This window comes from Mus caroli, chromosome 6 (genome assembly GCF_900094665.2).
Source record: "Mus caroli chromosome 6, CAROLI_EIJ_v1.1, whole genome shotgun sequence".
NCBI lineage: Eukaryota > Metazoa > Chordata > Mammalia > Rodentia > Muridae > Mus > Mus caroli.
The window spans coordinates 55389148-55404316 of NC_034575.1; the positions used below are offsets into that span (position 1 = coordinate 55389148).

The 15169-nt window shown below is 37.6% G+C and overlaps 1 protein-coding gene across 2 annotated transcripts in view; it reads right to left on the reverse strand.

Annotated features, from left to right (window-relative positions):
- Positions 1-1055: 1055 nt before the first annotated feature.
- Positions 1056-15169, reverse strand: part of Snca (synuclein alpha) — an 89093-nt gene continuing 74979 nt past the window's right edge. Inside the window, exons 5-6 of one of the 2 annotated variants that reach the window (XM_021165282.2) lie at positions 2587-2670; positions 1056-1646 (exon numbers count right to left, since the gene is read on the reverse strand). In XM_021165282.2, coding sequence (XP_021020941.1) covers positions 1614-1646; positions 2587-2670 — 117 coding nt within the window. In that variant the 3' untranslated portion in view covers positions 1056-1613. The remainder of the gene's footprint in view (positions 1647-2586; positions 2671-15169) is intronic. The other variant, XM_021165283.1, reaches the window with a different exon arrangement.

Consider the following 15169-nt stretch of genomic DNA (forward strand, 5'->3'; position numbering starts at 1 on the left):
AAGAAGATCTTTACAATACCATATCCATCAATAGCAGTTCTCAAGGTCAAGCCCTGTCTGCCTCCAGTCCTACAGTGCTCATTGTCATTGTCATCAATTTGATTGTGTTCTGTTTGTATCTTTCCTTTTTAAGAAGAGGGTACTTTCGGTAAATATAAAATGTACCCTAAACAACATAGATAAGGAGTTATCACCTATTTCCAGTGTCAAAGCACACATGCAACTCAACACTCCATAGTATTTTCTCAACTGGGCAGAAGGAAGTTACAGTGGTGCTGTTTTCATGGTCTCCCACTCCTCTTCTGTTCCTGTCACTGTCCAACACGCATCAATTACTCATGACCATACAGGAGCAACAATATTCATTACAGAAAGTGTACTCTCTGCAAGTGATTTTCACTGTGGCTTTGCTGTTTTTCTTCTGAATAATTAGGAAGATGGACTGAGTAATTTTTTAGTCACTCAAGTTTTTGTCTTTATTCCTGGGTAATTAAGCCTATCTAAGGAAAACTTTTCCTAAAAGATATTCCCAAATCCCTGTTATTCACAAATTGACATTGCCTTTTGTTCCATTTTGCTTTTACCTTTGCATACCTGCTAAGGTATCATATACATAGCCTGCTGCTTGGGGTCCCTGAGGAGTTTTAAGGTACTTCCTGGGTTCTTGTATGCACACACACACATACACACACACATATATATACACACATATACCTATGTGCCATAAATTCCAAATTAAGGTTCTTCAATGGCCTGCCTCTGATATACTAATGTGTCCTATGAATATGTAAAAGTTCACTATCCCTCACACTTTTTAGTTCCAATGAAGTGTTTCTCAAATGCAGCCACAGCTCTGAGCAGAACTGTAGATAAAGCTGGCTGTGTTGAATCTCACTGGAGAATCCTTCCTGCTGGTGAATGTTCCATCTCTAAATCCCCTCAGTTCCTTAAGACATGTTGCACTTTTCATTCTAGTTCACTCTGTCAGTTGTCATTTCATGTTCATGTTCCCGATATGCATGATTTTGTTACTAAAGTGAAAGGGACCAGGAAAAAGATTTTGCAATGAGATAATATTTTATTTTATTTTCCACCATTTATATACAAACACAAGTTAATAAAACACATCACAAAACTGTAAAATTCATAAATTAATATTTATAGGTGCATAGTCTCATGCTCACATATTTTTAAAATATATATTAACAAATTTCACAACACATCATTCTTAGACAGAGAGAATCATTCAGGACACCTAAAACTCTTGGAGCAAATCACAACTTCTTAAGAACAGCAACAAAAAGAAAACGATGAAGATTTAGAAATAAGTGGTAGTCACTTAGGTGTTTTAAGTTTCGTCTAATAATTTAAGTGTGAAGCCACAACAATATCCACAGCACACAAGACCCTGCTACCATATTTTCACTGTAGTGAGAGGGGAGCACCGGGATGCTGAGGGGCAGGTACAGGACGCCGATCACTGCTGATGGAAGACTTTGAAACACACTGTACAGCTTTGAGAAAAGGTCATGACTGGGCACATTGGAACTGAGCACTTGTACGCCATGGAAGAGCAGACGGCAGATCTTAGGAGACTGGGTGCAATAACATTCTTAGGCTTCAGGCTCATAGTCTTGGTAGCCTTCCTAACATCAGGAAAAAAAAAATAATAGCATGCCTTGTCAGTGAAGTGACAGATATCAACTGTCTGCTTCACAGCAGGGGAGGGATCAGCCTTTCAATCAGATAAAATTGATCCTCAGAGCAGTGTTTGGAACTTATCTGTCATTAACATTTATTGTCTTTTTCATACGTATCAACTATAGGTTATAGAGGACATCACTGTTAGATTATTAGGCCCAATTCTAGGTATATCATTTGATCTGTACTCTCATCCTGCAGTATGAATTGGCAGGGTCTCTGGATTCTCTCCTTTGCACTGCAGTATGAGCTGTGCACACCTAGGTAAGCTGCATGAAGCCTCCTCCAGAACTCATCCTTCTCCTTTCTCTCCCCCATTAGAACACTCTACCTTCATGAACTGCTTCCATGAAGGCTCTTTCATATGAAAGCCCAAGCCTCCTGGACAAAATCCAGATAACATTCATGACAGTAATGACCCAATGTAACTAAATTTGATAGCCTTCCTCAAAATTAACTCTAATTAGGATTGCGCTGTTAAATTAAACATATCATCAAACTCTTCTTTTTCCAAATGTAAAAATAAACTTAAATGATGGTAACTTGGGGCTCTACAGTTTGTCTAAAACCTTGATTATGTCTTCAGCCTTAATCTATCATTTTTCTGTTTTCTAACCATGATTCATAACTGCCCGTTGTTACTCAGACATTTCCATATGCCTTTGTTTCTGGCAGTCTCTTGTTCTAGAATGTTTTTATTTTGACCTACTATATCCCTTACTCTCTCCCTCAAAGATTAATATCATTTGCTCTAAAATATTTTCTTGATTGAACTATGCCAACCATAATGTGAGAGAGATCTGATAGTGGCAAGGTTCTTATGGCATGTGTTCCCAATTAAACACCTAAAGTGTTTTTCTTGGTTTTCTTTATACAGGCATTTACCTCTGAAGGCATTTCATAAGCCTCACTGCCAGGATCCACAGGCATGTCTTCCAGGATTCCTTCTTGTGGGTACCCCTCCTCACCCTACAGAGAGGGAAGAGAAAGCACAATAAGAGAGTGTTTTAACTTCTGAAAACCAGCTTGAAAAAGACACCTTATCTTCGAGGTGCTGCAAGAAGTGTTATCAGAAGTGCATTCTTCTGTATTATTGATGGATTCTAAGTGCACCAAACCACTGGAAAATATTGTGCAAGCATGGGTTACCAATCTAAAGAGTAAAAAGATTTTGCACAGGTAATTAATTACACTGGAAATTGCCAAAGCTAAATTCCATAAGTTCTCTCCATAAGTGCAATGCTGTAGTAACAATGGTTTGTAGTCAATGGGTGATGATGAATCAAATAACAGTATTCAAATAAAAGTATTCAAACCTTTCTAAAATCATTTGCCAATTCTCTAATAAGGATAGCTTATTTTTGGTGTAATGTTTAACAGGATGTCATTTGTAGACAGAACCCACATAACATTTCAATGCAAAAGTAAGAATGTTCCAAAAAAGTAAAACAAATATTGACAAATTTTATTATTATTATTATTATTATTTTTCCTAAATTTTAAAAGGTAAAGTACATGTGTTTTATAACTCATTGCTTTCTTTTATTTTATTTGTGAGTATGTGTGTGGGCTATGTGCATGTGTGGTGCACATTCCCTGGAACTGGAGCTATAGATCCTTGTGATTCTCCATATAGGTGCTAGATTATAAACTAGAGTCCTCTGGAAGAAAAAAACATATGTTCTTAAACAGTGAGCTATATTTTGAGCCCCAATAATTCATTTTTAAATGCTTCCAAAGAAATAGTTCTCTTTGGGAAGCTGAAGTTTGAAATTATACATACTTGAAGTTAAAAAAAAAGAACAAAGATATGATTGGACAAAATTTTAGATTATCTCTCCACAATGCAGACACCCTAGTATTCAGCTTGACATGATGGGGCTTTTTTGTCTCCTCCATCAAAGATCTTTTGTTCTTTTCCATTTGTTCCACCAAAGTAATTATTGAATGACAGAGTTCAGCAAATACTCAAAGAGCAACTAGAATCTAAGTGGTCTATTTCAACGAGATCAAAGGATGCTCAGCTTCTGTTGACAATATGCTCACTGTAAATGCTATCTCCCTCTGCTTTTATCATAGGCATGATGGACAGGTGGGCAGAGGGAAGAAATAAGAGTTGACACTAAGGCAAGGTCAGACTCTGAAGGTCATGCTTTCGGCAGCTTGGCAGGGCACCTTACAGATCATCTTATCATACTATATAGATATCAAAAATCTCTGGTTACAAATCCAGAGAGGACAATTTGTTTATAAGTTAAATAAGTTTTAAACTGTCCCCAAATCACCTCACTTCAAAATGTAGAGTAACAGTATTTTACATGGTAGTATAAGAATCCAGGTTTTGGTTGTGTGGTGGTTCAGCCCCAGAACTTGATCACAGGATGCACATTACAATTCCAGCCTAAGCTATCAATCTTTTGTGACTCTGAGCATCCCTGAGCATCAACTAACTGTAGTGAGAAAAGACAGCAAAGAGATCTTTTCATTTGTATTTAACTGGGAGAAGCAAGTGACACAATGGACCCCTCTCACTGATGTTTACGTGATTTTTATACAGCTCATAGAAAGGAAATATAGTAAACCACATCTTCAGTGCATTTTCCAATGTAACCTGTGAGACTTATGTTATAAACTGGATAAAACAATATGGAAGGCCAACCTTGGGGGCTCCTAACTCTGATATACATTAGTAGAAGAGGATGTCACAGGCTATGGGTGTCCTTGTGTATAAGGGGATAACTGTGTTTGCCCTTCAGAGTTCATCCAGATAATGCTGAATGTTGCTTAGAAATTCCTTCCTGGGTTTACCATGTAATACAATCAATTAAAATCCCTTCATGTCAATTTTAATCATAATATCATCAAAGTTGTAAATCAATAATGGTTGGTTACTTTTTAAAAAACATAGTATATGTGTTTGTGTTTCTTAGTACTACATTTTCTTGTGCTAAAGATTGTACTCTCCTGGCATTCATTTAGGTAACACCGTGTTCCACAAATCTTGAGGAGTTATCTTTATCAAAGTTTGTGTGTGTGTGTTTGTGCTTAATATTTTTATTAGATATTTTCTTTATTTACATTTCAAGTATATACCCTTTCCTGGTTTCCCTGCTGAAAACCCCATATCCTCTCTCCCTCCCCCGCTGCTCACCAACCCATCCACTCCCAATTCCTGGTCCTGGCATTCCCCTACAATGGGGCATTGAGCCCTCACAGGACCAAGGGCCTCTCCTCCCATTGATGACCAGAAGGGAAGGCCATCCAGAGACTGCTCCACCTGGAGATCCATCCCACATACAGTCACCAAAGCCAGACACTATTGTGGATGCCAACAAGTGCTTGCTGACAGGAGCCTGATATAGCTGTCTCCTGAGAGGCTCTGCCAGTGCCTGACAAATACAGAAGTGGATGCTCTCAGCCAACCATTGGACTGAGCACAGGGTTCCCAATGGAGGAGCTAGAGAAAGACCCCAAGGAGCAGACAGGGTTTGCAGCCCTATAGGAGGAACAACGATATAAAGCAACCAGTACCCCCAGAGCTCCCAGGGACTAAACCACCATCCAAAGAGTACACATGGAGGAACTCACAGCTCCAGCTACATATTTATCAAAGATTTTTAAAAAATTCACAACTTAGTTTGTAGGCAAGGGTTCCATAAAATCATAAAGGACCCATAATTTCTATAATAAAAGTGAAACCACGGATGTGTCCAAAAGTTTATCTGTGAACAGAGAACTGTATCATTTAAAATATAAATACATACTCAAAAGAAGAGAGATGCTGTCTAAATAAAAAAAGCAAGAGTGTCTTGACCTATTAAAAAAAACAAAAAAACAAAACAAAACAACAACAAAAAACCCCAAAACACTAACTGCTAACCTGCAGGTGGGAAAGACCTGTCAAAGGGCAAAGATAAAGGATCTAGTACAGGTCAAGGTGTTGGTACAGATTTAGTGGCCATACAAAAGACAGGCTCTCATCCACCATTTTTCCTGCAGAGAAGATCATCAAAATTCTGTATCAAGGATATCAAATATGTATCTCCTCTTTTTCAGAGAGATCTGTGCTGCAATACCACCTAGCTTCTTTTGTGTAGCTTGTATACTCGTGTACTACCTGGACTTTCATGCATGCTACTTGGTCCTTACTGTATATCCTGCATCCTACCTAGCCCCTAATGTATAGCCAGCAGGTCACATTGCATTTAATGCACAGCTTGTATCCCACTTCCCCCCATACCCCCTCCTTATCACTTGAATTCTGTCTGGTTCTTAATGCATAGCTTGAATCCTTCTAAAATGTTTCCATTCTGCCTGGACTCCTAATGCATAGCTTATATCCTACCTGCCACCTCCACACATATCTTGCATGTTCCTAGTTCCTAAAATATAGCTTTCATGCTACCTTGTCTTTTCATGTACAGTTTCCATCCTACCCAACCCTCATAAATGTCTTGAAACTTTTTGGCCCCTAATGCATAGACTGTACCCTAACTGTCTCCCCATGCACAGCTTACATGCTACTTGGCTCCCATGTATAGCATACATCTATTAGCATCATAATCTTCACTAATGTTTGCCACCAAGTGTTTTGTATAGGCTAATTCTTGGTGGCAATGTTACAATACAGAAAACAAAGATTATTCACACAAACAAGAAGTTAAGATCAGAACTGACCAAAATTTCCAACTGACCCTGGTAATTACTGTCTACTGTCAGCAATCATTTGTCACCTCCACGGTGACATTTAGTATAAGAACATAACAATGTTCTATCTACCAATATGAATACAGTAAAATAAAAGGTGATCTCTGCTTCAAAATTTACAAGGAAGTAAAGGAAAACTGGGGTTTCTGAAAGACAGCTGCAAGAGTATATGATGGTTTTTCAATGGTAAGGGCTAAACAAGTACCTGATATCTACACTTATAACACTGAAAGCAGCAGGTCAAGATCTGACCCTACCGCTCTTATGCTAAACATATATTTTGGATGAGACCAGTATTTTGTTATAATGTCAGGTAATACTAATCAACCCATTAATAAATACAGTAACACATTTGCTCAATAGATCATAAAGATGGAGAAAACAACAGCCATAAAGAAAAAGGAAGATATTTAAAAGAACTTTGACATGATAGGGCAAGGTTTATTTAAGCATACATCTTACTGTGTTAAATGTCTCTAATATAAAATACATCCCAGAATTCTATTTTAAATAAAAAATAACATAGATCTATTAAAAAAAAATGTACGGGCTGAACAAAATTTCTCCCAGAAGCCATGGTTTATTATACCAAAAATCAAATTCCAGAAACGTTCATCACAAAGACACAAGTAAACCCCTAAAACAGTACAGGTTCTTGCCATTCTTCTTTGTTGTCTGTCACAGTAGCATGAAACAAATGCTACTTTCAGCCTTAATAAGATAAACCTCTCCTTTCAGTGAACAGTGGTAAATGTAGAGACACGTGGTTACAGGTTACAAAAGACACTGAGTATTAGCGCTCAGGTATAAACACTACACTTATCCTGTCTCCTCTAAGGACCAGTAGGTAGTGAAGAAGTGGCAGCAGAAAGATTGTAAGGGCCAAAAGGAAGAAATAGTGTTCCATGGCAAATCATAGGAATTTCAATCATGAACTCATAGAAGCTACAGGTGCTTGCTCTGTATATGCATAAATATATGCATAATATATGCAGATATATGCATAAATATTTTGTATATACACAAACATGAGCCTGTCAAAGGTCAGGAATAGATAGAAGGACTCAGATGACCCTGTCACTTCTATACTACTTTATACTGATGGTTTGGGGAAAGGGTAAATCCTTGCCTTCAGTTTTATACCCACTGAAGATCACATCATGTACTGATGTGTGGTCTCAACCAAAAGTTCACAGCAAAGGGTCTGACTAAACCAAATGAGTCACAAAACCAAAATTCATAAATCTGGGAAAGGGACTAGTAGCAATGGTGGGAGTAAGGTCTTAATAGGGATGAAAGAAAAATAATGCTGTTAGGGAGAGAGTAATGTGTGTGTGTGTGTGTGTGTGTGTGTGTGTGTGTGTGTGTGTAAAACGGTTAAGTAAATTTAATAGAAAAAGTGTACACACCATATACTCCATTTCCCACGTAGGGAAGTCCATAATATATATTACAAAGCACATTTTACTAAGAGAAATAGCCATGTATTATATGGACACATTAAAAAAGTGAACTTGGCAGGAATAAAAAAAAACTTGTTAGAACAGAAGTGTAAGATATTTACCATGTGCCAGGTGTGGTGACGCACACCTTTAATCCCAGCACTCGGGAGGCAGAGGCAGGCGGATTTCTGAGTTCGAGGCTAGACTGTTCTACAAAGTAAGTTCCAGAACAGCCAGGGCTACACAGAGAAACCCTGTTTTGAAGAAAGAAAAAAAAAAAGGATATTTACCATGTATTCTGCCTTTTCTGTTGCCAATTTTTGCCCTGGCCTAGATATTCACCATCGTAAACAATTTACAACTTGGAGGGGCTTTGTTCTATATGAAAACATGAGGCTGGGAGATAACACTTGAAAAATGCTCCTTTCTATGCACCAGCAACCAAGTAGAGTAGCGTGTGCTTGTATTCTCTGGATAGGATATGTGTGTATATGTGGCAGCAGAGGATGGGGGACAGGTTAATGATGGGCATGAAGGACAAGTAGATCCTTGAAGCTTGCTGATTAGACAAGCTTATCTACTCTCAGTTCCATGTCTCCAAATGACTCTGCCTGTATGGTACCTGGGAACAAGTACTTCCAGATTGTCTTTAGCCTATATATGTCTTTTAACAGGCAAACACTATACCAGGCACCCTATATTCATATATATATATATATATATATATATATATATATATATATAATAAAACTAAAGGGTTCAGTAGTTGAGTTTTAAAAAACATAAAACAAAACCATAACTATAGCCTGATTTTAACAACCACAACCACAACAAAATGACTAGCCACAAGCTGACTGAAGATAGGAGTTTCCTAGCTCATCTGAAAGGCTACTTGCTGATCAGAGTGACTTATCTGCCCTCATTTATTATGGCACATCCAGCTTCATTACATCTAGCAAGATTCCCTCAGTGAACAGGAAATTGCTATGCCATCAATTGCATGTGTCACACTGGAATAGCAAAGTTAGGGAACACTGATAAGCAATGCCGAAAACTCAGATCACTTTTCAGATTGTGAATACAAATTTATACAGTTCGGTAGCATTCATGGAGAATCTCGTCCTACATGGAAATGACGTGTACTCCGCTTCTCATTGAACATGTGCCTGTGTTCTGCTTTGAAAGTCTGATTGCTCAGGTTCTCCTCCGCTCTGGCACAGTGATTTAATCTCTTAGAGGGACAGAACAGTATAGAGAATAGATAAACACTCCTTTACCTCATTCTTTTAAAAGTTTTGGGAGACAAGGAAAAAGCAAGATAATATATTAAATATACTTGAAGAATCTTTTAAGAGGGTTTTAATCAGTTATTCAAAACCCAGTTGTATAAAACACTTGGCACACTAAGTAGGTATCTAGGCAAAAGCATTTTTAAGGCGAGTTTTCAGGAGGTAACATGCTATCTTAATCCTCATTCTCTTTGGTAAGTGGCAGAGTGCCTGCCCTTTTGAATGCACAACCCAGTCATTAGCTGACTCATCTAATGAGTCTATACAGCGAGGCAACCACTGCCAGCTTTTGTTCCTGTTATTTGAATATGATCTGGTGGAAATACTAACAAACAATGGAAACCTGAGAATAACCTGCATTTTCAATGCTTTAGGACTGTTGAGGGAATGTATTATTTTTGTATGTTTACATGTATACATGAGGTTCTTTTTACTATTATTTTGAACATGTATGGACTGGACTTTTAAAGATAAACTCCCTGGTTAAGGAAGTCACAGGGTATCATCAGAGTTCAAGTGAGATGATCTCAGGAAGATTTGCTGCACATTGGGCTCAGAAAGAACTAGCTGCATCCTGTTTATTAATGCAATGGTCTTTGAAAGGAAGTCCTAAAAGCAGTAACTGAATAAAAAAGGTAGACTTTGGCCATCTATAAAACAGGATTGATGCTTTCATTTTAGAAGACCTTAGGGAATGCTGAAGAAATTAAAGGAAAAAGGAGGGAACATTCACACTTTAACAAGCAATGGCACAGATGTTTGCTTTAAACAAAGAAAGAAATGGTAGATAGTCTATCTTACTATAAGATTGATGAAGAATACTTCAGGCAAAACAAGATGCTTGTATCCAAAAATTGACAAGAGTTGTAAGGTTCTGACATAGACTATGAAGGTTTAGAAATCAATAGATATGAAACCAAGAACTCTTTTTTTTTAATTACGTATGTTCTTTATAGAAAACACGGAGGCTATGTCTTTCTTATCTGAGTGATTAAAAGGCTTTAAAAAATATGAAGCAAGAATGTGAGCTGAGGCCAAGTGAAGTATACCAGGTCTACCATCTAGAAGGAAAAGTTCCTCAGTGGGCCCCAGCCTATTAGATTGACTATGCTATCAGTGTCTCCATGGGATCATCAGCACTGAGGAAGTAGGGCCACACAGATCACAGCAATACACTTCAGAAGGATTTGAAAATACTGTCACAGTTAAATATTGTCACACAGTGCTAGTGGCCACTTTTTTAAAAATTATTTAAAGTATTTCTGGGAACTTCAAATCTGTTTGGACAAATGAGTGATAAAGGGGAACTCTAAACCAGATTATAAAGAAACCCGATATGCAAGGTGAAACCTGTCATGGTGCTTCATGCCTCTAATACTGCCCTTGGAGACTCAAGCAGGAATGCCAAGGACTTGAGGCCACCCATTATTACCTAGTAAGTTTCAAGCCAGGCTGAAATATAGAGTAAGGCTTGATTTTAAAACTAAGTAAATGAATACACTAAGTTAAATTAAAAAAAATAAGGTAATTAAAACCAAATGCTACTAAAAGATTTCTTGTCCATCTTACTTATAAATGAATGACAGTTTAAAAACAATAACAATAACAACAACAACAAACCAGACTCTCCTTGGTGCTTTACTGGGGTCTGGACACATTCCAAAGACCTTATATACTTTACCTGAACACAAACTAGTCCTTAGAGAAGGCTGTCATTTTGATTCCCATTTTATCCACTGCTGAACAGACTGCACCTGGTTCCAAAGTCTGCCCTCCTAATTATTATGTTGTATTTTTGTGAAGCTTCTTGTAAATAAACCTTTCATAATAAAGCATTAAGCCAGATTCCATGAATGAGGTATAATTAATATCTGAGTACCTCAACTATCTCCGGTATTAATTAAAGCTGGTTACTATTTGCATCAAGAGGAGTAATCGCAGACAGCTAAGGGAATTGAGTGTGTGTGTGAGTGTGTGCGCACGCGTGTGTGCCTGATATTTTGCCAAGTATAAAAATGGACCTGTTTATTTAGGAGGCAATGAACACATTGCTTCTAATGAAGAGAGCTACTCAGACAATGATATCTTCTGAATTTGTAGTAAGCCATTTTATTGGAGGTTCTGCCAACTAGGAACTTCAAACTAGAATAGTTTGAATTTTATCATCACTTGAGAGCTTTCTTCTCCCCTGCTGACAAGGAGCAAAGCTTTGCTGAGCACTGAAGGTGGCAATCCCTCTTAAGCCCCTGCATTTATGTCCACTTTGATTATTATAATAAGGCATCATGATCCATTAAGTCCATGAGGCAGATGCTGTATCTAGTCATCAAGTGTAGTTTGCTTACTTATTCACATAGAGTTTAAAGAGAAAGATTACTTCCTCATCACAGCTGATGAGCTCAATGTTGTCTTTCTCCTCTTTATAGTAAGGCACTAGGTGTTTATTTATAGTCTATTACTTCTAAAGCATCCATTATTTCTGGATTACACACATTATAAAACTCTCAATAAGTCAATCCACCACTCAGCTCAACATTCTCAATGGATCTTCCTTCAGCCTGGTTCCTTTAGACCTACTTATGAATGTTCAACAGGAATTCTCAGTTTCTCACAGACAGAGAGTATCTGCAATAAGACAATGTGAGCATCTTTATGCATGTGAGCAGTGGCTGCAGGCACTCTTGTGTGGTGAGAGTGCATGCGTATGTGACAGAGAAATACATCTGTGAAAAATGACCAGCTTTATCACTTTATGGAACAAATAAAAGCTTCCTTACAAAACCACTCCAAGCACCTTGTGTCAGAGTCCCTTCCTCAAAACTGCACATATGACGGGTCGTTTGGAAACTCTGGATAAAGTATACCCCTCCCTCTCTAAACAAAATATTTGGTAACTGACTAGCCATGTGGCAAATGGTACCTGGGACATTAGAGATATTAAACACGGTGAGATAAACTAGCCAGTAATCACCAGTACATAGTTATTTAACAGAATATTTCTGAGACCCTATGTATTCGGATAGCTTCTAATTTTGTTACATATTTCAATAAACACATATTATTTCATTAATGAGTACTCATTATTTTTATATTATTAAGTTGTAGCTAAGTTTTTCTTCAGAATAGGCCTAATTTTTTATCTTTTTATAATAGAAACATTTATCTGCTTTCACCAATTAGTTTCATTTGAGACTCTACAAAACCTCAATGTTTGTCTTTGTCAAAGTGGGACACAGGTTCCTTCCATATTCCATATCCCCAACTCTCAGCTGCCCAGGAATTGAGATGCAGACTGTAGGAACAGGTGCTGAAGTCCTAGCCATGGGTAGGAAGCACCTGGTGTAAGACAAAGGCACAGAGCAGAAACTAAAGTGCAGCTGCCAGGATCCTTCACTTGCAGGCTTACCCACAGCAGCTGGAGCTGAGGTTACAACAACGCACTTGGTGGGACAACTTTCCAGCCTTGGTTCTGGAGAATGAGTAGCCTTTTATTGATTCTTATGATGCTGCCAAGAAAACAGCTCTTAATATTTCAGTCACTGGTTCTCTTTAAATAAAGCAGGTTAAGAACTCTCTGAAAAGCATGACTTTTTCTTTGAGTCTCTATCTTCAAACTCACAAAAGACCTAATGTACTCTCTACGAAACTGTATGTTGCTTATATTGGACAGGCACAACTGTGACATAAGCACAGCACAGAAAGGAAGGTTACTGTCTTAAAGGTGACAATTAATTATCACACAGTATTAATGCTTATGACAGCAACTCGCCGCACAGTAACCAGATTTGAAAACTATGATATATTTTGTGGGTTAAGAGGTTATAAGACTTCTGAAAATGTAGACTTAAAGTTATTTTATATGAAGAATTGATCAAATCACAAGGACATTGCATTTTTATGTAGCAGAAAACCTACAAAACTTTCGTGAAATTGAATAGAAATGTTATTTCTCTACATTCTAACTCCTTGATGAGATCTATGCTTAATGCTGACAAATCTACAATGCTCCTGCTAATATCAGCCTATTGGTTCTTCAAAAGAAGGAGGAATTAGCAGTATAAACATTTGCATATACTGTGAACGAGGTCACTAATTGCAAAGCATATTGTGAAACATGTTTCACCTCAAACATGATCAATTCTAGAAAATTAAATGAAATGTGAGATCTGAAAAAACAGACTATAACCTTGGCCTAGGGCACTGAGACGTAAAAATAACATGTGCAAAATGAGGAGAGATTACTCCCAGAAACATCAGTATTGAATCTCAATATTTTGAGGCTAGCTGGGAAAATGGGATATATCATGAACAAAATATGGCAGAAGAAAAGTGATACTGTCCTAGGGCTAATGGGAATTGGAGGCAGAGTACCCGGAACACTTGCCAACAGGGCTTGCACATTTAATAACCACCATGCTTTGACTGGCAGATATAAGGTGAAAATTGGTTTCAGGTAAATCAGTCTGGCTGTGACCTGCAGAATGGCTGCAGAACATGAGGATCAGGTGCACATGACAGCGAAACCTTATGTTGGACAGGTTGCGTATTAAAAATGAAGATGGAGTAGCTATAATCTACTTCATTTGAATTAGCAATGATTACTTAAAAGTTGTCCACAGTTTGGTTTTGTACTACCTGTAAATTATCACATTTGTCAAGATCAATACTATAGAAATTGAAAAAATACAAAATTTTGAGACAAGTTACATTACTGTTTATGAAAATAGCAGGAGCCAGAGCACAGACCTCACATGGAAATCCCAAAGCCACAGGGAACTTCCCAATTCTCACAGGAAAGTTTAAAGACACCAAAACTCCCAGTCACTGGGTTCATGATAGAAGAGAACTTTGGAACTTAAGGAAATAGCATCTTTTAAGATTTATTTTCATGTGTATTGATGTTTTGCCTGCGCAAATGTCTATGTGAGGGAGCCATACCCTCTGAGATGGAATTACAGACAGTTGTCAGCTGCCATGTGAATGCTACGAACTGAACAGGGTCCTTTGGAAGAACAGCCAGTGTTCTTAACCACTGAGCCATCTCACCAACCCAGATTTTTTTTTAATTATAAGGAATGACTATAAACTGAGCATCTGACTAAGGCTACACACTCACATATGTCTTTGACTCAGGAGGAGAAACCTCTTCCACCTTTCAAGGCTGATCATTGTGCTAATATCCTCATAAAGGCAGACCCAAGTGAAAGCAATTGGTGCATTGTTTAAAATATGCAGAAATGTGAGATCTGTGGATTCCAAGACTGTGTGAATCTGGATAAGTATTAGAAAAAAGGGGATGAACTGATTGGTTTTTTTAGCATATTTTTTTATTTTTTGAGATTATAATTTAATTATATTTCTCCTTTTCTTCCTCTAAATCCTTCCATATACCACCCTCTGTTCTACTTCAAATTTGAGGTCATATTTTCATCATTATTGCACACATACACATGTATTTGTATATAGATATACATTTCTAACATAGCCTGTTGACTCCATATAATGTTACTTATATATATATATATATATATATATATATATATATATATGTCTTCAGTGATCAGTTATTGGGATTTGTGTCTGATTGATCATCAAGACAGGGACTGTTACTAACTATAGACAAAAAAGACATTTCAGGGCACATAAATCCTGTCTGGTATACATTGTCGGAGATGCTTCTTCAAATCTACCATAAATGATGCATTAAAGATATCAGATATATAAGTGTGTGGTTATTTTGTCCCCAGCCCCTATAAGTGTGTTTTAAAGACAAATAAGAGAAGGAGGCCACTGTAACAGAGGCACTGGGCAGATTTAGAAATTGCTAAATACCATTAAAACATCAGTAATATTTATGATAAGCCTTCATCTTGAAGACTATTTTGATGCATGCTTTTCTTTTAAATAAACTATGGAATGGGTTGGTGTGGAGTGTAGCTCGCTAACTGACAGCAGCTAGAATTTCTCTGCTACCCTGTCTGTCTGAGTGACTGGCTGTCAGTCAATTAGCCATCAGTAGAGTAGCTGATA